The following is a 22,535-nucleotide window of genomic DNA, read 5'->3' on the forward strand; positions in this document are numbered from 1 at the left end:
GGTTTAATAAGAACTTCAAGCAGGACAGAAGAAAGAAACTTGCGGCTTTTGCCATATAGTAGTCTTTACTACCTCTTCAGCCTAGCTAGTGTCCAGAATGTTTGTGAACAGTAGAACTGTACGAGCTCCATACTTTGTTATGTACATGGGTACCACTATTGTATGAAACAATTACACATTTTTAAAAAAATCACTTTTTTTAAATGACAATTTCTTTCATTAAAGTAGAATTACTTTATAGAAAAATATTTTAACTTTAAATTAAAAAAATACTGTTCCTAAATAATTACGTAGGATCATATCTTCATTTCACTGTACGGAGAGAATATAATCCTGTATATTTGAATCCTAGTTTAACAGAACTCTCCTGGGTATAACTTTTAAACAGCTGGCTATATTTGCCATGGGTGCTATCTGTTTACAGACCCATGAAATAACAGTGTGTCCCTCCTTTGGAGATACACCGATAAGACATCTATATACACTCTGTACATAATGGTTCACAGATTAGCAGTTATTAGTCGGACTGTACATAGCGAACAACCTATCTGATTAGAATGATTCTTTAAGTCCTCAGTGCAATTCAGATTTTAGGTTGATGGTGCAAAGCCAAGTAAGACAGGCTCTCTGTTTAAATATGTAGCCCAATACACTAAATTGAAAGTACCAAATAAGACTGGAAACACTATTCTAGACATTCTGTCAATTTTGCTAACACTGTTGAATGTTTTCTTTGCTTCCTGTGGCTTCGCTTCTGGTTTTGCCTTGTTGGGTTCTGCAGTTGTAGCACTCTTGGAGATAGTTGGTAGCACTGAGTCCTTGGTAATATTTGGAGCATAGTTGGCAACAGCCACTGCATAGGCATTGTTTTTCTTAATGACAGACGCTTTTTCTTTTTTCTATTGGAAGACAGCATGAAGTTAAATATTTAATGTGTATTTGCCAGAACAGACTTAATTAAACATCATTTCAAATGTAAAAGAAACAAACGAGTATGTTAAAATAAATACTAGCAATACCATGCTGATAAATTCAAATATAAACAAAAACACTTCCAGTCTACCAAAAAAGAAGGTACAGGTAACATGAGAATGCTGTAAAAGCATAGACTCTTGCACTATCAAATGCCCTACTGAAGTTCTATGAGGAAGGATCTACTATTGCAATTGTAAGGGTATCTGGAAAAGAGTTTTTTCTCTAGCTGCTTTGTATCTGGCTCCTTACAATATAATTGCAAGATGTTTAAAACATTCTCTGTTAAAAGAACTATAAGGAATGAATGGGTGGACTGAAAAAAAAAAGTTAAAAAAAAAAAATTACCTGGCATTGTAATAAAAGGAAAATTAAGCCATCTTTTCCACGTAAATCTAGCATCACTATTAATTGAACCTCTCATAATATATCACTAATATATAATTAAATTTCACCAATAGTCTACATTTTTAAGAGATTCTGGAGAAATATGTGTGTGCTTACATGTATATATACATAGACATACACTGATGTCAGAAAGAGATTGCAGTTGAGAGAAAGAAGGACTCAAGCCTAGTAGTTGCAGAAGCAAGCTGAGAACTAACCTAAGAACTATTTCTGTTCTTCAGAAATTATTGTTTAAAAATGTGTAACACTGATGAATATGGGGATTAGAACCTAAAAAGTAACAGAATATAAGAAAAGTAAGGTGGAATTACAAGAATTTAGTTAAGTTTAGCAAAGTGAAATTAAAGTCCTGCACCTCAGGGGAATAACACCATGCACCAGTAGAGGCTGGGACTAATGGACTGAAAAGCAACTATGCAGAAAAAGCACAGGGTGGACACCAATTTGAACACAAGTCAGAAATGTGCCCTGACTGCATTACAAAGAGTGTTGTCAGCAGGCCGAGGGAGGTGAGCATTCCCATCAACTCAGCCCTAATAAGACATCCACAGTGACGGACCCAGTTCTGGGCTCCCTGGTTCAAGAGACATGGAGAGTGAGTCCAGAAAAGGATTACAAAGATCATTTAAGGCCCGAACCATATGAAATATGAAAGGCTGAAAGCTGTGACTGTTCAGCCTGGAGAACAGCAGGCTCAGGGGGGAGTTTTATCAATGTATATAAATATCTGGTGGGAGAGAGTGAAGACCAGAAAAGACTCTTCTCAGTGGTATTCAGTGGAAGAACAAGAGACAATGGGCACAAATTGAAATACAGAATGTTCTACTTAAATACACAAAAATACCTGTTTTACCGTGAGCGTGACTGAGCACTGGAACAGGTTGCCCAGAGAGGCTGTGGAGTCTCTATCCTTGGAGATACTAAAAACCAGTCTGGATATGACCCTAAGCATCTATCTCTGCTTGGGGTAAAATAATTAAATTCAATGACATCCAGAGGTCCCTTCCAACCTCAGCAATTCTGTGTTTTTACGAGATTGCGTATGCTGTCAAATGGCTAAATTCCAGCCAAAGCCAATCCAATGGAGACACTACATCCATAGACAGATACAGGGATGTAAAGTTAAGAGTATAGGCTTGAGTCTTTAAACATATGCATAAGTACACATACTAGTTCTGCAACAAGACAATGTAATTTATTCACCATTTTACAGCAATCCCAAACTAGGGAATTTCCAATAACTGACAGGAAAGAATGGAAGAGAAGCTTATCAGGAAGAAAGGCTCTCCATATAGAATTTAGAAATAGGCAAATAGATATTAGATTCAGTCCATCTCTTTCACAAAATACAGAATTAAACAGATGAAACAGTTAACTTCTGGCTGTTGGTTTGGTTTGGTTTGATTTTTTGATATAATTAAAGCAGCACAAGTGAAGGAATCCGTGTGACTTTTTTCCTACAGGTGCATTCCAAAGTTTACTTCCACTGGGAGGCATCTACCTAATTTCCAATTTTGGCTTTAAATTAGCTCTAATTTGATGTTTATTAGGGCCATCTACAAATCTTGACAAGATCTTCATGGTTAGATGCTGTGCCCCTAATACCAGGTCTCAGGAGGTGGTGTCACAGAAAATCTGGGATCAAGTGGGAATTCAGCACTGCTCCTTATTGACTGGCGTGTGAAAAAGGGCTGATCAAATCCGTAGCTTGTCTGTTCACCTGCTTTCCTGTGAGACAAATTCCATGTTGACAATACTTAGATGGGAATTTCCGTATAACGTGAACACAGATGACTGTCACTGAGGAAACATATTTCACTCTATTTGGTGAAGAGTAAGCTTGGCTTTAGGTGCACAGATGCATTTGGCAAAATTAATTGGCAAATCTAATTACAAGAGGAACACTCTAACTGATCTATAATTCCTTCCTTTCAGACACACTTAGTGTGTTTTCAAAACGTATCCGTAAAACCGTTAAAGAGACCTGCATAATAAAGATGAATCACATTTCTGTATGACAAACTATGAGTATATTAGAAGTTTAGCTTTTTGTTAAGACAGTTTGAAGAAAATAGAGAACTGGAGAAGTGAATTTTATGTAGATAATTTTATTTTTCTTGGGGAAGAAATGCTATCATGCTGTTAAACAGCTGCCACTCCTAAGATCAGGAGACAACACTAATTGTTATATTAATTTGAAGGAACAGTGAAAGTATGATCAGAGATTTTATATGGGCTCTCTACACTATTACAAGGCCAGGGTAATATGCCCACTGAAAGTTTGACTTGTGACACGTTGATAAACTTGTAGCGATTCTGTATCTACTTCCAGCATGAGGGAAGAGACCCTGAAGCTATGGACAGCTCATGTATTAATGGCAGTCACAGGAAATTATAAACAACGTACTTTTTCCTCTAATTCTTCTTTACCATTAATTGAACATTTTGTTTCTTTACACATTGTGCATTGTGCATTCAAAGTGCTGAGAAATCACCAGTCAATTAAACATTGCTTTACATCTAATACTATAATCTAGGAAGCAAATAATATTCTACCTAATTTAAGGAGAATGATAGAAATAAGAGTATTTTCTATCATAAGAAATACTTTTCCATTGGTAGAATCAGGGACTGAGATAGAAAAAAAATAGATAATATAGTCAGTCAGTCAAAATAATTCAGCTTTAACAGTTGTTCTGTATTATTAAAATTACAGACTGCAAAGCTAGTCACAAATTTAGGAATATCACCAGTTAATTTTGTTCATGAAATGAGAAATTCTATCAGGTGAAAATTTCTTCATGCTATCACACTTAAACTAATATTAATACCAGAAAATTAAGGCATGACTGTTTTTCTGTGCACTCAGAACAACAATGCATCATACATGAAGAAGTACTGAGAATTTTGTAAAATTGTTATTTAAAATAGTTTAAAAATCAATGTCTATATATCACTAAGGATAAGATTCAGAATAATGAAAATGTTCAAAACCCCCAGATTTTGCTATTAATAGTTTTTTACATACATGGGCATTCAGTTATTTTTCTTATCCTTAATTACCAGGAAAATTAATATACACTATATCTCTCTTTAATATTTTTCTTATTTCCAACTGAAATTGATTAAATAATAAAAAAGTGACCAACCAATAAATTTAGATTAAATTTTCTGAACAAAGAGATAAACAGTTTTATCTAAGGAGTCATGAAACAAGTCAGTTCCCAATGTAAAAAAAGCAATGTGCTTGATATATAAACCTGGAATACTGAGACCAAGTAACATTAGCTACATCAGGGCAGATATATTTTTGTTCAGGACTGAAAATACATCTACATTCTTTTGTCTTAAAACATCATGTATTATTTGTTTTTATCTAGCCAATTTTATCAAAAGTATGTATTATAGCTGCTTTAGTGCAATTGAATGGAAATAGGGAAATTTCCTTAGGACTTACCTTATCATTCACTACACTTTTTCCATCCCAAGCCCATCCTCGCTTTGTGAAGTAATTTACAGTTGCAAATTCGATTAATGCAGAGAATACAAATGCATAACAAACAGCAATAAACCAATCCATAGCTGTTGCATATGCTACTTTGGGGAGTGAATTTCGAGCACTGATGCTCAATGTTGTCATTGTCAACACAGTTGTGACTCCTGCAAGGGGGAAAAAAAACACAATAGTAACAATTTTACTTGGATTTTTGAGGTTAACAAAAATACAAACCAAGATTTATTCTGGTGTGTTTGTGAACACAGTGGAAAATTTTCTTTTCTAGGTTGGTGACAGGCTGCCAGAACCTTATTAAAAGCTGCATCTTGGGTTTCCTTTGATGCATTTTAGTTCAGTTTTGTTATCTGAACTTCTGTTTTTTTAATCAGGTTAAGATTTTACTTATAGGACATAGAAAATATAGATAGATAGGTAGATAGATAGATAGATGATAGATAGATAGATAGATAGATAGATAGATAGATAGATAGATAATTTTTAGCTATCAGGACAGCTAAGGAAAAAAAATTAGCAATTCCTTAATGGAACCATAATTTTTTACAGCATTAAGTAATAAGGATTAATATGTTAATGTTTTGTGGATGGCTTCACTGCAGTAACTGCATGTCTGGCACCCTTTCTCACTAACCATTCAGTGACAGTTAAAGATATAAACAGATAAAGTCTTCACTCAGGTAACATGGACTTTTTTTTTTCTAGAGCAGCATATTGTTTTGAAATGTTAGATTATTATAACCATGTCACAAAACAAGACTTCATGACCCAGGAAGATTGTTTTTCACTGTAGCAGTTATTAAAAGCACTTCACAGTATTTTGTACATGATGAAGACTCGGTAGGAAGCCAGGAATCAAACTAAAAAAAAAAAAATCAGAAAAAAAGATAAATGGGAGGAAAGGAAGAACATTTTTTTAAATCAAGTTTTAGCAAGCAGAAATGCACAGCCACAAACACAGTCTCCATTCCTTAAGTAAATCAGTTCTCCCATATGAGACTGAACCACACTTAGACAAACTGAACTATTCCCTTTGTGGCAAGCCATTAAATACGTTTCCAGAATTAAAAGCAACACAAAGCGATATACTTAGCACAAATCAACAAACCTACACTCCATTACGACAGGCAAAGCAGATGCCATGGCAGAAACATTAGTAACAGCACATCACAGCTTCAACAACTATACACTCATAAAATTGTTGTAAAAGGATTCCCAAGAGAAAGTAAAGTCACTCTTCCTAAGACAGATCCTTCACTGTCAGCAACCTGTCACCTGGGTTCTGCAGGATTGACCTAGATCAGATTTTCCTTCTGCTACAAGAGAAGCATTTTTAAACTGCTGTGTGAGAGGGAAGAGAAGCAGCAATTACGCCTACTCAGACCTCTTTAGGCTTTGCAATTTCCATCCCTCCTGTGAAGAACCTCCACCTCTGAGGGTGCTACACAGGATGACAGCACAAAGCTAAGCAGTCTCAGCCTCAGTGTTACTCTCCCTTGAAAAGACTTCCAAAGGCCTTCCAAAGGCCTGTGCAGCAGGGAAAATAAGGGACAGAAACAACCTGCTGAGTCACACAGTATCCAGACACTTGAGCAAACATGATTTTGTAATTGCCATTTTTCAACCTCCATAAATGAAAGTAGTGGATTTAATCTGGAATCAGCCATGACACTGTTAGCCTATACAATGAAAAGGAAGCAACTATCATACTATATTGTGTGAAAACGTGCAGACAATATATTTTGTAAAGAACTTATTCTCTTCTAACACTTACACAACATATGGCTTAATTATTTTCAGCACCTCAGGGAAAGGCAGTCTATCTTACATTTAAAATTATCATATGCAAATTTTAACACCAGTTCTGAGCTGCAAATAAATCATTTTAATCACACGGAAGTATCAGTAAAGTGATTGTTTCTCAGAGATAAGGTGACCTTATCTGCATGTAAATATATACAGTTGCTAAGGTAATATTCTGCTTAAGTCCTACCTTTTAGAATAAACTAATCTTCTGGAAGCCCCATTGGCTTCTTCAGAAATTTAATTTAACTGCTGACCTTTTCTAGTCTCAATTAAAACATCATGAATTTACATCGTGTATCTTGGTACCAGTTGACAATTCCTCTAAAAAGGTAAGCAAACCACACCACTTTGGGACCCAAATGTCAGTCAAACAGCCCATTGTCAGACAATTGCCAGTGCACTTTCATTTACTGGTTCACTCTATAAATTCAGGCATGTTCAAGCTACCACAGTGATTTAACCTGTGGTAGCTTGACCATCAGAGTGGGAAAAAAATGGACAGAAAATTTCACTTGTGAAACCTGTCAGTATTGGAATCTCTAATATTTTTATATTTGCTATTTTGCTTCAGTCAAAAGACAAATGATTTTGCACATTGTAGTTCATTTTAAAAATCAGTATTATGAAGTCTTCTTTAGAAAAATGGACTGAATGGAAATAACCTCACTCCTTGTCACTGCTAAATTTGATAGGACTGAAAAATTATTAATGTGGAAGAATACGGTCAACTTTTAAAACAAAACACAGTTATCTCACAAAGATTTAACTTAAACTCCATATACTGACTAGATCAAAAACATTCCTCTTTCCATTAATTTGTAACACTAGTGAACTAAAATTGGTATAAAACCCACTGAGTAGATTGTCCCCGTACAATGAGGTAGCCAAACAACTAGAGAAAAACAATCTTCTCTCCTAAATCATATATGACTATGAAGAGCCTAAATAATTTAACAGGCTATGTAAAGACTGCATGCTATCTCCCTATGATATAGAAGGACCAGTTTATAGACATGGCAAGAACTACCATATACGGCAGATATGGCACTTAGCAGGTGCCAGAAGGACATGGCCACATATCAACTTGTAAGAGACCATGAGCAGCCACCAATTAGTCTTTAAAAGGATCCAAAACATAAATGGTTGATGTATCTCCAAAGAGGACCAAGCATTTTATACTTGACAGTAGATGTAACCCAATATTATACATTTTTTTTTTCTCAGCAGTGCAAGCTTATAAATGCTAAATATATTGTACCACTACAGTTTTATCCATTCTGGAGCTATTTGATTGCCTAGGATTTTTTTATGGTGCTACTTTTAAAGTGGCATCTGTTCAGTGGAGGGAAGATACCCATCTCCAGAACTCCAAATTCAACACTTTCAAATGACACTAAACTTACATATGTGGAAAATACCAGCTCTGACATATTTTTGATTCCAGGACAGATGGATACCATCTAACATACGTTTTAAGTCAGACAGTCACCTCTGGGCAAACAATTTCTGTCACTCAGCAGTCTAGGGCACTGCCATGCAACAGCAGAAGAGGTAATCTGAAACCTAGAAATGGTTAACTAAAAACATTCAGTGAAATTGAAGGAGTTATCACATAAATATTAAAGTTAAAATCTTGTCATGATGAATAGCTTATGCACACATTTGTGCACAAAAAGTTAGGCTACTCCTTGACTGCAACAAGCTCTTTTGGACCCTAATTTCATCTCTTGTGTATCAGCTGACTTTTGTAATTTGAACAGACTTTATTTAACTGTATCTGAAGGGGGCCTATAAGGATACTGGGGAGGGACTGTTCATTAGGAACTGCAGTGATAGGACAAGAGGTAATGGATTAAAACATAAACAGGGGAAGTTTAGATTAGATATAAGGAAGAAGTTCTTTACTGTGAGGGTGGTAAGGCACTGGAATGGGTTGCCCAAAGAAGTCGTGAATGCTCCATCCCTGGTGGTGTTCAAAACATGGTTTAGTGTGAGGTGTCCCTGTTCATGGCAGGTGGGTTGGAACTTGATGATCTTAAGGTTTTTTCCAACCCAAACCATTCTATGATTCTATATCATGTCCTAGCCTCCTCGTGTTAGAATGCAGGCACATCCTTTGAAAATGACATGGTCATTTGGGTGACATGGTTTAGTGGGAGGTGTCCCTGCCCATGGCAGGGAGGTTGGAACTAGATGATCCTAAGGTCCTTTCCAACCCTAACTATCCTATGATCCTACAATGAAAGCCAAAGGCCTAAACAGTGAGTTACTAAAGAACATTTCTGTAACAAAAGTGGTACTTCAGTTTTGCAAATACTTTGTACAAAATGCCTAAAATGTGTTTCATTTCTTATAATATCATGCTACTCCTCCCACAATTTTATCTTTTCACCAGAACACTTTGCAAAGACACACAGGATGGTTGAAGAACATTTCACAAAAGGATTGATAAATTGCTCTTTTTGCATGAGAAGCCTAATTCAATTGCTCTATTATTTCACACATTCTTTTTTCTTAAAAGTAATTGCAAATTTTGTTAGGCAATTAGATCACCCAATCTGGTCCAAAACCTGAATAGGTTTATAAATACAAATAACGTAGCAGAAAGAAAAGATTGTTGTACCTTTTTGAAAGATACAGATTGCTGCCCCATTTTATCATGCCATGAGTAAACAGTTGGAGGTCTAAACAAAAGCTTAAAAATTCTGGAAATAGATAATGTAATTTTGAAGTATTATACCATAACTGTGGCTACAGACCATATTGTTTCTTTTTATTTATGTAATGTACATGTATTACTTAAGAATACAATGCAAAGGAAGTTTACATTGATATTGCTTAGACACTGGCAAATAAGTCTGAATTGTCCTGGGTTCAGCTGTAACAGTTATTTTTCTTCTTCCTAGTAGCTGGTGCCGTGCTGTATTTTGGCTTTAGTCTGAGAACAATGCTGATAACACACCGACGTTTTAGTTGTTGCTCAGTAATGCTTACCCTGATCAAGGACTTTTCAGTCGCTCAGGCTCTGCCAGTGAGGAGAGGTACATGATGCCAGCAGGAAGCAGAGACAGGACACCTGACCCAAACTAGCCAAAGGGGTATTCCATATCCTAGCACGTCATGCTCAGTACATAAATGGGGGGGTGTTACCTGGAAGGGGAGATCACTGCTTGGATCAGGCTAGGTGCCGGTCGGCAGGTGGTGAGCAATTGTATTGTGCATCACTTGTGTTTATTATTTTCTTTTCCTTTTCCTCTTTTAGCTTTATATTCTCTCCCCTTGTTATTTCCTTTACTATTATTATTAGTAGTAGTAGTATTAGCTTTGTATTATAGTTTAGTTATCGGACTGTTCTTATCTCAATCCATGGGAATTACATTTTGTTGATTGTCCTCCCCATCCTGCCTGGGGGGGGGGAGAAGGAAGCAGGTGAGTGATTGGCTGTGTGGTTCTGAGTTACCAGCTGGGCTTGAACCAAGACAACTAAAGCCAAACAGTAAGTGCTATTTACTCTAACTCCAGTAAAGTTACATATCATTTTGCCACTATTGGAACATGAGCTACTGTCTTTACACACCACTGAGCTGAGGAAACATTAGTTTGTTTGCAGCCACCTCAGTCACTTAAGGTCTACAGTTTCCCAGGTATGCTTGCCCACTGCCTACCAGTACTGTTATACCTACAGTTAGCAGAATTTCCCAATTAAGAAATTATAGACTGAAAGTTGTGAGTGCTGGGATAACTCTAAAGGCACAAATTATAATCAGCAACATGTGAAAGGAGAAGCAAAAAAAGAGAGCTGAGATTTTTTTTTTCAACAGCATGGGAAAATATAGTTTGCATATATATAACTGTTCAAAAGGAAAAGTCTACATTATTGAATTACCGTGTAAAAATAACCAGAAAGCAAATCTGCACTTATCTTAGGTTCCCCTTTCTGTACTTGTACATACTCTGCTATTTCTGGTCTAAATGGCTTTTTGCTTCAAAATGCACAGTAATTAATTTAGGTTCAGAAAAGTTAAACCAAGAACAAGCAAAACACAGGAACAGGAAAGCAGCATAATAATATGATCACAGAGAATACAGTCCTGACAAAAGAACATGGCTATGTGAATTTAATATTCTGCATCTTGGACAATGTACTAAATAATAATACAACTCCCAGTTTTTGTTCTTGTTTGCTTTGGGTATCAAATTATATATACATATATATATATATATATATATACACACATATAACTACATTCCTTTTAACACTCTCATTCCTATTCTGTGTGAGAGTTAAACCACACAGATAACTAAAGCACTAAGAAAACTAATTTCTGATTTTTCTATCACCTGCCTGTAGTGCTGCAATTCAAATATATATGATGCTTCTAAATGTTATGTCCATTAAAAATTGAGAACTCAATAAGCTGCACAAGATTAGCTTTGTTAACATTGTTGACACTAAACGTGCAACAATAAACACATTACTAAATGAAACAGATTGTAATCTTGCACTAAGTGAAGGCATTATGAACCAGGCACATTCCCTTTCATTAAAAATGCAATCAAATGCCTTTTGAATTTATCTGCTAGAGAAAACACATTCAAGACTTAATTAACGATGATAAAACTTTCTTCTTCCATTAATTTAAAGCAAAGTTGAAACAATGTAACATTAGTCCATAATTCATTTGGGATAACTTAGGTCAACAATATTAAATAGATGCCATAAAGGAAAGGGATTAAGGAGCTCTATTACAAAAGAAGCTTCATTCTACCAAGCCCTTAATGTTACCCTAGAACTTGAAACTACGTTGCAAGAGAATAGAAAGGAGAAAGTAAAGTAACTTCTTTCAAACATTAAACAATAAATGGTAAGTGCTGCTTTGAATACCTGGCAGTTAAGTTCCTTTGAAAGCAACCATGCCCCAGGAGTTAGCCCTTTCCAGGACTTGGTAGCTCTCAAGAAGATACTTGAAATAAATTTCTTATTTATTTTGACAAACAGTTTATCAAAAGTAACACTTTCTACTTAATAATATTTTAACATTTATACATCAATTATTGCTATACTATTATATCCATATACCCAGAACATTATTATGTTTATACATTATGTAGAATATATTATTGTCATATCTATATATTTATCATACAATGCAAAGATGGGTATCTAGTGACAACTCCTTATAAAAACTAAAAATTAAGCATGATCAATAAAAATGTAAAGTGAAATCTCCTACAAGTTTTATATTTCCTGCTGGAAATAGCTTATTTTATTAACTTAGCTGTAGTATGGGCTTCATGTATCACTGCTGGAGTATATGTGAAAGTATCACCCAGATAAGATCTTGAGTATACCTGCCCAACTCTAATTACCAAGATTAATTCAGTAAGAGGCAGAAAACAGTAAGATGCAATAGATGAACTTTGCTATGAAACTGTACCTAAATTCACACTTTTGAAACATATTTAAGCAGGAGACCAGAAGGATATCATAAATATAGAATCATAGAATGGTTAGAGTTGGAAATGACCTTAAGATCATCAAGTTCCAACCCCCCTGCTATGGGCAGGGACACCTCACAATAGACCATGCTGCCCAAGGCTCTGTCCAACCTTGCCTTGAACACCGCCAGGGATGGAGAATTCACCACTTCTTTGGGCAATCTGTTCCAGTACCTCACCACCCTCACAGTAAAGAACTTCTTCCTTAAATCTAACCTAGACTTTCCCTGTTTAAGTTTGAACCTGTTACTCCTTGTCCTATCACTACAGTCACTAATGAAGAGTCCCTCACCAGCATCCCTGTAGGCCCCCTTCACATACTGGAAGGCTGCTATGAGGTCTCCACGCAGCCTTCTCTTCTCCAGGCTGAACAGCCCCAACTTTCTCAGCTTGTACTCATACAAGAGGTGCTTGAGTCCCCTGCTCATCCTTGTGGCCCTCCTCTGGGCTCACTCAACAGCTCCGTGCCCTTCTTATGTTGAGGACAACAGAACTGCATTCAGTACTGCAAGTGAGATCTCATGAAAGCAGAGGGGAAAAATCTCTTCCTTTGACCTGCTGGTCACGCTTCTCTTGATACAGTGACAATTGCTTCCAGTAAGTCTGAAGACTAGGAGATTCGCCTGGGGCTACGCGATTAGAGAAGCCACCAGCATCTTATACTGACAATCTCATCTAGAATGTAAAAGAACATTAAGAAATAGCTCCTCAGGGGATCTCCAACCCAATGCCAAAGGCTAAGCCCAAGGTGCAAATGCTGCATGCAGGGGCTAGTCTGCTCCTTGGAGCCTGGACATGTCTTGCTCCCCTGGGTTCAGGGTACCAGTCTAAACTGGCCTGAATGGAATGGAACCCAGACTGGTGCATGAGGAGCATGTCTGTGTGGCAGCAATAAAATACTAGCATAGAAATTGCTATCTCCTCAATATACCCATTGTGCTTAGTACACATATTTTAGATTTTATGTCACTGGGTGGTGTGATTCTGTTCTTGCAGCCATCTTACCCAGTTCCCTCAAAACATCCTGAAACAGGACACTGTTTATTATCCATATTATGCTAAACCCCCAAGAGAATAAAGCAGCAGGCTGCCATGCAGGTATTATTTATTTCCAAAGAAAACACCATAAATTAAAAACAACAAACAAAAAAAAATCAGAAAGAAAGAGATATGCAGGAAGGGATATAACATTTCATATAAACTGTCCTAATGCTTTGTTACTGATGACATTTTAAGAAAATAAGATGTGAGACTTTTTTTTGGATAGACCAGTTACACTGCATTAAATGTGCAGGAGGGAGTACAAGGGGTGAAGTCAGAGATATAGAAGTATTTGACAGTATATTTGCAAGGCTGGAAAACAGAAATGTGAATTTTGACAAGCAGAAATGGACACATTCACAGGAGATTTTGAAGAAAGACAGAAAAAAAAAATCAGCTGGATAACTGCATGGGAAAACGTGGCAGAAGTCTGGTCCTACTAAAACCACTGATCCATTTCATCTCCCTTCAATAAGGCTCATATTAGAATCTGTAATTTTCACAATGCTTTGTGTGGCATTTTCTCTACAAGGAGAGACAGTAAGTGAGTTTGACCTATTTTTTAAGAGTGTATAGTGTTTACTGATGACTAATCATATGATTTATGCAGCATTTCTGATGGTTGATTTCACACAGACATTGCTTTCCCTCTTGTTGTATTAGTCTCTTTTTCTTTAGAAACAAACAAATTAAAATAACTTTAGGTTATGCAAATAAGAAAAACATTTGTTACTTTGCTTTAATAAAGAAGAAAACAAACCTTATTGTAAGAGAAACACTATTTTGCACTGCTGATGCTGTTCACTGCCTTGTAGTACATTTCAATTTGAATTAGTGGGAAAGTTTTGCCCACACTCCCAGAATAGGGTTAATTTTAAACAACTGCACCTTGCAAAGTTTAACACATTAAAATAATTCAACAAATTCAAATTTAATTTGCTTAATTTAAAAAATATACTTAGAAATGTGCTTATCTGCCAAGTACCAAAATATTATTCATATAATATCAAGGTAAGAAAGACATTTCAGAAAATAATCTAAATTTACTTTTTAAATAGAAGCATCATTGTCTTTTTCTATTTTGTGAAAACTTTTTCTCTCAAAAGAGTCACATATATATGGACATTTTTCTCCAAAGCGCTAATTTCAAAAAAACTTCAGGATTCTCAGGAGATCTGTGAGCTGTAGCTGCAACCGATTTGGACTAGAAAGAGTATCACATTCTACAAGCACACCAGTTTGGATTAAAAAGGCCTTTACCAAGCATACTTCAGAAATGCTTCCTAACAGCTTCATCTGCTGCAAACAAAGCTAACACTGCCCAGTATACTCACCAAAAACTGTCCTGGCAGGTACAGATTCTCTGTTCAGCCAGAATGACACTTGAGATAAAATCACAGTCATGATACAGGGCAAGTAAGTCTGAATGACAAAATAACCAATTTTTCTCTTCAAGTGAAAATGAGCCGTCATTACTGTATATTCACCTAGGAGCCACAAACAAACAAAATATAATGAAACAAAAGGTTATCATCTTAAGGAATTCCATTTCTTTGGTAAAAAGGGGTTTGGTAAGTTTATGTGAACTAAATGTGCTAGGGTTACATTGCACAGAACATATTTTGTAGTAGAAATCATCCCATGGAATATAAGAAAGTTTTTGAACACAACCACATCTTATGCCCATTGAGCTCCAAGGAAGATCATTGTTCAGGAATTTACAGGAACTCTGTATGCCCTGACAAGAACTTTAGTCTTGCAGGCTTCTGCACATGAACAACATTCTGTGCTCATGCAAAGGCACCCTGAGAATTTAATTTCAGTCAAAAGGCAATCATGGGGGTCCATCACAGCCTGGCGCATGTAGGAATGCAGTCTAGAGTCTGGTAGAATGTTTATGCCAAAAACATGATGGAAGGGAAAAATGTCTGAAACTTGTAGGCTTCACCATTTAGTAGACAAAAAGTGTCATTTATCACATGAAATTAAATAATTATCCCAGTCTTGGGTTAAACACATTAGGATTCAAGGCTAAGCTCCAGATACAGCATTAAAAAAACAGTTACTGGGGACAAGATCACCTTTGCTGTCACCAGTTTACTTACTAACTTGAAATAGTCAGTAAAGTGCTGCTATGTATTACTTGTAGCATACACTAATAGACTTTGCCTAGTATCTCACATTTTGCAAGTGTTTTTCAGAAGCCTTCCAACACCACCAGCAATGCTTATGTTGTTCATAGCTGAGTGCCTTTTTTGTTAAAATTACTTTTACTAACCTGTACTAGATTTAACTGTCTCTTTTCCAATTGTTTGGCCTAAAAGATCATACTGATTCAATCTTGAGCCATCTGGTGCCACCTGCACTGAATCTGAAGCATTATAAGTCCAAATGTATGTCACTTCTGAAGTTGTGTATGCATCTGTGAGAAATAAGATAAAATATTTCATCAGAAATTTAAACAGTTCCTATCAAAACTCATAAAATTAGAAGAGCTACATTTTTTTTTTTTTAAAAAAGTTGACACCATAAGTTTACAATTATACGAGAAAAATATGCTTTGGCATTTAAAATAGCTTTACACTAGGGTAAATGCCTATTGCAGCATGTGAACAGGGCACTCATTTGTGATCTTATCAACCACAACTTACTGCTACTAAATTACAAACAACATATCTCCTACATTGTTAAAACAACTTGTCAGAGATCAGATATTATACGCATCCTAAAATTCATGTAAACTGGATGAAAAAAGCATCAGAGTGCAAGATTTAGAATGTACAACATTTCTGAAAATACATTCCTATATTGTTCTGTCTTTCTATTGTCCCCACTCTCCACTTTGGGATTGTATCATAAGCATTTTAATATTAACTGAAATTCATACATAAACATGGGAAGTCAGATTCAGTGATAATGCCGTTAACAAACTTGCAATTGCTCTGTGCCTTGTCCTGTGTACCTTCTTCAATTTTACCCTCTTAAATAGCATCTTTTTGTAGGACACACTGACGTTAAGCAGGCTGCTTTCTCTCCATACATGCATTTAGCCTAGGGTCTGTCAAAATAAACTAGAATGAAAGCAAATCAAAACTATAGTTTAAATAGTTCATTTTAAACTAAATTTTAAATAAATGCCTCTCCCACAAGTAAAAAAGAAAATAATTGGGTATGTGCTGCTAGTTTTTCCAGTCTAGCACCCTACTAACAAATGGAAAATGAAAGTGGTAAACTACTGATGGATGAAACTTTGTGTTCAGTTTGATTGACCAAGAAAAGTACATTTTAAGTCTCATACTATAACTGTACTGCAGTGGGGAGGAAAAAAAAAGGAAAGAAAGAAAGAATCAGCAACATTTCATTTCTGTTGGGCTGCAAAAATTTTTGCTTGAGAAATATTTGAAGGCCTAGAAAGAAGCTTTTTCATGCAAGTAGCTATAGATTACATGACTAACAAAATCTAGCAGGTGGGTAGCATGTAGAGATTTTTAACAATTCCCTTCTGTCTTTCCAGCTTCCCACAAGAAGACCTCTGCTTCAATGCAAACCAACAGTATTGCCAACTGCTGATTTGTCCCAGTTTTCCCCACTGTTGGCTAGATTTTATGGTAAGGATAAAGAAAGGCTATTAAGCTGTCTATTATAGAATTATAGAATAGTTAAGGTTGGAAAGTACCTCAAGATCATCTAGTTCCAACCACCCTGCCATGGACAGGGACACCTCACATTAAAGCATGTCACCCAAGGCTCTGTCCAACCCCGGCTTGAGCACCACCAGGGATGGAGCATTCACAACTTCCCTGGGTAGCCCATTCCAGTGCCTCACCACCCTCACAGTAAAGAATTTCTTCCTTATATCCAATCCAAACTTCCCTGTTTAAGTTATAACCCATTACCCCTTGTCCTATCACTACAGTCCCTAATGAACAGTCCATCCCCAGCATCCTTATAGGCCCCCTTCAGATACTGGAAGGCTGCTATGAGGTCTCCACGCAGCCTTCTCTTCTCCAGGCTGAACAGCCCCAACTTTCTCAGCCTGTCTTCATACAGGAGGTGCTCCAGTCCCCTGATCATCCTTGTGGCCCTCCTCTGGACTTGTTCCAACAGTTCCATGCCCTTCTTATGTTGAGGACACCAGAACTGCACACAATACTTCAAGTGAGGTCTCATGAGAGCAGAGTAGAGGGGCAGGATCACCTCCTTTGACCTGCTGGTCACACTCCTTTTGATGCAGCCCAGGATACTGTTGGCTTTCTGGGCTGTGAGCTCACACTGAAGCTTTTAAGCTACAGCTTCTCCAACATGTTCTGTTTGTCTTTTCTCCTATGTATAAAAAAACCCCACCCAAACAGACACAAGTAGAGGCTTGTGATCCTCCTAGCAGTGTAAGAGTAGCAGCATAAGAAGAGCTGCAACAAACACGTATCACTGGCAAACTTGTCTCAGCTAAACCAAAATCCTCAGGATTCCGACTTATTTTTATGACTATTCATCATTCAATTCTATCCCAGAATAACAGTTGAAAAATGCACAACAGTCTAGAAATGAGTTGTCAGTAAAGAAATAAAATGAGTGTGAAGCTATTCTAAATGGACAGAAATAAGAGTCCCCTGAATGTGTACAGGTGAGTATGAGGGAAATGAAAGACAGATTTTCTAAAATCACATTGCTTACAGCTTCAACTTTCCTTCTTACCAGAAAACCAGAAATCATGGGCACAGAGCAAAGAACAAATTAGTTAACAAAAAAGACCCTACCAAATAAGGCTACATGAGTCTTTTTTCCTAACACATCTTATAAATCAAACATACTTTGCTGTGCACATATATGTAAATAAGTATTAGACAGCAGCTGATTTCAGCTAACATGTCTAGTGTTAGTTAAGCTGTATTATATATTATACATAAAATATTTAGGGGTGGGTAATGCTCCATGATACAAATATTATTAGTTCTAATGATCTTTTATCTCCATAGCCAAGTTTTCCCTCTAGTGTGGAAGCATCATCAGAAACACAGGCTCCGTTTAATTTGCTTCAAACTCCAAGGAAAAGTATGTCAGGGTTATGGGAGAGTGTGCATAGCATGTGATTAATGCTGTCCTTAGTGGCAGCTCACCACCTGTTTTGTAACCTGTGGTGTAAAATGAGCCAGAATTTAAAGGTAATAACTGGTTTCCTAAAAAAAACATTCTCTTTCCTGGGCCAATGTAGACTGCAGGCAAAGAAAAAAAGAAAACCTTTCAGTGTACAAAATCCAGGACATAAAGATAATGTGATTCTAGTTCATGAAGAAGAAGAAAGGCTGTCATACAGGTAAATGGAGTTAGGCCGCTGTTAAAGTAATACTGCTGAGATCAATGTCCACCTGTTTATAACATGCAGATGTGCTAAAAGTGAAACTTTTCAACACAAGAAGCCTTCATTGATCAAGAATGTAAAAACAAATCTCACTAATAATATAGAGAAAGTAAGTGTTTAAATAAATTAAAAAAACCCAACCCATTATTTGAAGTCTTTAATCTGTTCTTCATTAATTCTTAATGGGCTACATGTACGCAGGTCTGCATTCAGCAGTATGGTTTCAACACTGGAATAAAATGCTGAACTAGGTGTATAGTGTTTATTGTTAACTGGAGTCAAGAAAGCTTTAAAATACAGTAGAAGACACAACACAAAGATTTTGATATATCAGGTTACAAACCTTTTAAGAAGAACCATTTTGTGTTTAAACTCCTCATGTAACAACTTGCTGAAACAAAGTGATGGTGGGCAATGTTAGGTATTCACTAGCCTAGGCTATACTTATTATATACTTACAGCTGCCAAATTTCAATGGGCATGAGTGGGCATCCATAGGGAAGTCCTCCAAGTGCATTGGACATTCAGCTTGGACTGTAAGCCTAAAAGGCAAAAGACCGCTATGCATTTAAGTCAGTTAACAGTACAAGAAAATCTCTTCAACAGAAATGAACAGAGTTCATGCTGTTTTAGGAGATGAAATTGAAATGTTACATTAAACTAATTAAAATTTAAATCAGCTCTTGCTCGTTCTCTTTTATGTGTTCCTTTGGAAGGCATTGACTTATCACATCAAAAACTTGAAAGAACTGACCTCAAAACTATGAGCAAAGGCCATTTAAATGAAAATATAAGTTATGTAACCGTGTAACTGCAGGTTGTTAAGAACAGTCATTTTCTTCTCATAATATTCTGAGGTACATGTGTGATTATATGGCTCTCAAAGGCTCATTACAAAAGCACATAAATACAGTTAATTTGCCAAAGGACTGTGCTCCATAGTTTCCTGGAGCCTTTTTTTTTCTGTTTGAATTGAAGATGTGGAAGACAGACAAAACCCCATTTGTGTTCTTTGAAAAAAACACCGATATCACTCATTCTCCATGTTACTTGCTATTATTATTTTTATGTACATATGATCACGACAATATGTTAACAATTCATTCACTTGTGCTTCTTTTGTGAAAAAATCCCACCAATATCCCAGTATCAAATATAGGGATTAAAAAAAAAATCAACAGTTTGAAGAAGGTTTTTGATAGACTTTTCTTTCTTGTTAGTTTTAAAACAAACAAACAATACAAAACTGTTTCTCCTTTCTATTTTGCAAGTCTTCTCTGGGTAGAGAATTTTTTTTTAATGTCTTCATCCCTCTTCATCCAGACTTAAAAGGCAGCTACCTGCACTCCCACTGGTTCACAGCCATTGTATTCCCCACTGTTTTCCCACCCTTCTATCCCAAAATATTACATATTACTATTCCCCCACTCCACAGAAAAAGTAAAGTCAAGGGGCAGAGAGAGAGAGATGAGTCAGCAAACAGCTGAAGGTATGAAGGTAAAAGAACTGCATGAGCCCCTGATATAAATCACACTATGATTTTAAATATACAGATAAAAATGGCTGTTGAAAATATAGACAATGAAAACAGTTTACACATTAATCTCACACCCTCAGAAGCAACATACTTAAAAGTCAGGAAAAAGCTTAGTTAATTCCAGTTGACATGACCAATCTTTTGTTTTCTAAAAAAAATTTCATAATGCTTTCAAACAGTATTTCTTATTATTTATAGCATATGATTACAATGCCTTCTGGAGGAAGAGAATTTCAGTCAATTTATACAAAATACAAGTGCAAATATTGACTTGAGCCCGAGCAGAAATAATATAAATGGGGGTCTCTATTTCAGGCAAACCTTTCTGAACCTCTCCAACCACCACATCATTCAACATTATTACCAGTCTACCCATCAACACCCAATACTATAAGTGTGTTGTATAGTAAATCAGGCTTAAGAGATGATGGTATTGCTGCATGGTAAAAAATGCACATGCTTGCTTTACAGCTCACATTTTAGATTTTCCTTAGCCTGGGAATTTTAAGGCTATATTTACAACTAATTCAACTTATTAAACATTGTCAAAAACAAAAAAATTAAAAGAAGAAAAACTAATTAGATGTTTCTGGAAGTTTGGATAGGAATTTTCCAGAAAACTCATCTAGGTAATATTACTGCAGAAAGAATAATCAAAGAAGAAATCAATCTTTTACAACTGCTGCTTATGCCTATGCAAACATGATATTTATAATTTTTCATAAAGTATTTTATAAGCAAATTTAATACATTTTACCATCTAAAAGTTTATCTTAGCTGCTAATCATACACAAGATGCAAAAAATAAAACTAAGTAAAATATTGTAATTAGATATAAAGAAAGATTTATTACAGAGCAAGACATTTTCCCTGTAGCTCTTGCTGCAAAGAATTTGAGGCCTTATTAACCGTTTCTTCGTCCTCTTTATTTTTTATTGCCACTGATCTTAATAGTAAATTTGCTTAAGGACTTATGCGTTTGGTACAATCGGTGCAGTAGCAGGCACTTAACATATATTATTTTAATTGTTCTGAGATGGAGTTGGTAAACTTTGAGTATCCTTGACAATTCTTACATACTGATTTCACCTGAAGGTCTCAAAGCACTTTATGCAGGCGATAAGTATCTTTTAATACATTATAGAGGTATGAAATCTGAGAAACATGTAGGAAAACTGACTCAACTCATAATCAACCAACAGACATAACAAAACTAGAAACAAAATGTGTTTTCATAGCTTTTTTCTGCTGGGACAGAAATGAAACAAAGAGAGCATTACTGCAACCAAGTTGTTATCTTGAAAAATCACATAAAAAATAGCTTAGGTAGAGAACAGACAAAAAGACTTACCTCATGGTGTACAAGAGAGTCCCATCATCTTGGATTCTTAGAAGCTTGTTTGGCATTGTCATGTTATGAGCCACTGACTTCTTCCCATTGTGGAAAAATGTATCTGGAGTCCAGATTTTGCTGGCCATTAAGTTGTTTAATCGAAGAATGTTCATCGGGCCCTTAAACTTCAATCTCTCATCCTTCCATCTCTGACGGAAGAAAACGTCTATTGTGTATTCCTGCAATGGAATAAGGACATGCTTGGTTTTGATGCAATGAAACATTAATCTGCTTTTTGAAGGCCAAAGTAGAAAAGCTCTGCTTGCAAAAATTCCTTTGGTAAAATTGTCAAGGGAGAAAAACCATCACACAAAATCGTATAATTCTGAGAATAATAAATAGGAAGTCAATTATTAAAGGTATGACATTCTCCTTTATGATTGCTAGCTGTTGTTTGTATATTGCTCCGTTCCTATCTTTAATTTATGTATCTGATGCAGACAGTATGTGTGACAAGGATAATTTTAAAATACATAGCTATTTTACATTAAGAGGGAAGAAAAAATACACAGAAGAATATTGAATGAAAGAATATTAAATAGTTCCCACAGCAGATGCACCTGAAGGATAATAACCCAGCATTTCAAGAGCACATGAGAATGGCTGAGACTGGAAGGAAGGAAACAAGGCTACCCATAAAAGGCACAATATATTGAAGCAAGGCTATATAAGGAAGATTTTTCCAAACAGGAAAGTAAGGCTCTGCAGTGGTATGGATTTTATTAATAGGAGTACATAAGTAGGGAACAATATCTGATGATTAACAGGTGACACTGTCCACTGAATTTTACTCTGATGCCTTATATTGGGAAGGAAGCACAATCTGGAGAAAAGGATGTAAGCAGAAACAGACTGATGACCTAGACCAGACACAGGGTATTCCATCTGCTGGATTTTGTAGCTTTTCTAAATATACAAGAAAAAAAAAAAAAAGACACTGATTAAACACTGATAATATAAATTCATCAATTAACTGCAAATTGGACCTGTAAATGCATTTAGTGGTTTG

General features: G+C 36.1%; 1 protein-coding gene across 1 annotated transcript in view; it reads right to left on the reverse strand.

The window, feature by feature from the left end:
* Positions 1 to 292: 292 nt before the first annotated feature.
* GABRA2 (gamma-aminobutyric acid type A receptor subunit alpha2) overlaps positions 293 to 22,535 on the reverse strand; it is a 60,703-nt gene continuing 38,460 nt past the window's right edge. Inside the window, exons 4-9 of the mRNA XM_005149099.2 lie at positions 21,485 to 21,705; positions 19,056 to 19,138; positions 15,516 to 15,659; positions 14,572 to 14,724; positions 4,838 to 5,040; positions 293 to 899 (exon numbers count right to left, since the gene is read on the reverse strand). Coding sequence (XP_005149156.1) covers positions 591 to 899; positions 4,838 to 5,040; positions 14,572 to 14,724; positions 15,516 to 15,659; positions 19,056 to 19,138; positions 21,485 to 21,705 — 1,113 coding nt within the window. The 3' untranslated portion in view covers positions 293 to 590. The remainder of the gene's footprint in view (positions 900 to 4,837; positions 5,041 to 14,571; positions 14,725 to 15,515; positions 15,660 to 19,055; positions 19,139 to 21,484; positions 21,706 to 22,535) is intronic.

The sequence above is a fragment of the Melopsittacus undulatus genome, chromosome 7 (genome assembly GCF_012275295.1).
Source record: "Melopsittacus undulatus isolate bMelUnd1 chromosome 7, bMelUnd1.mat.Z, whole genome shotgun sequence".
Taxonomy (NCBI): Eukaryota; Metazoa; Chordata; class Aves; order Psittaciformes; family Psittaculidae; genus Melopsittacus; species Melopsittacus undulatus.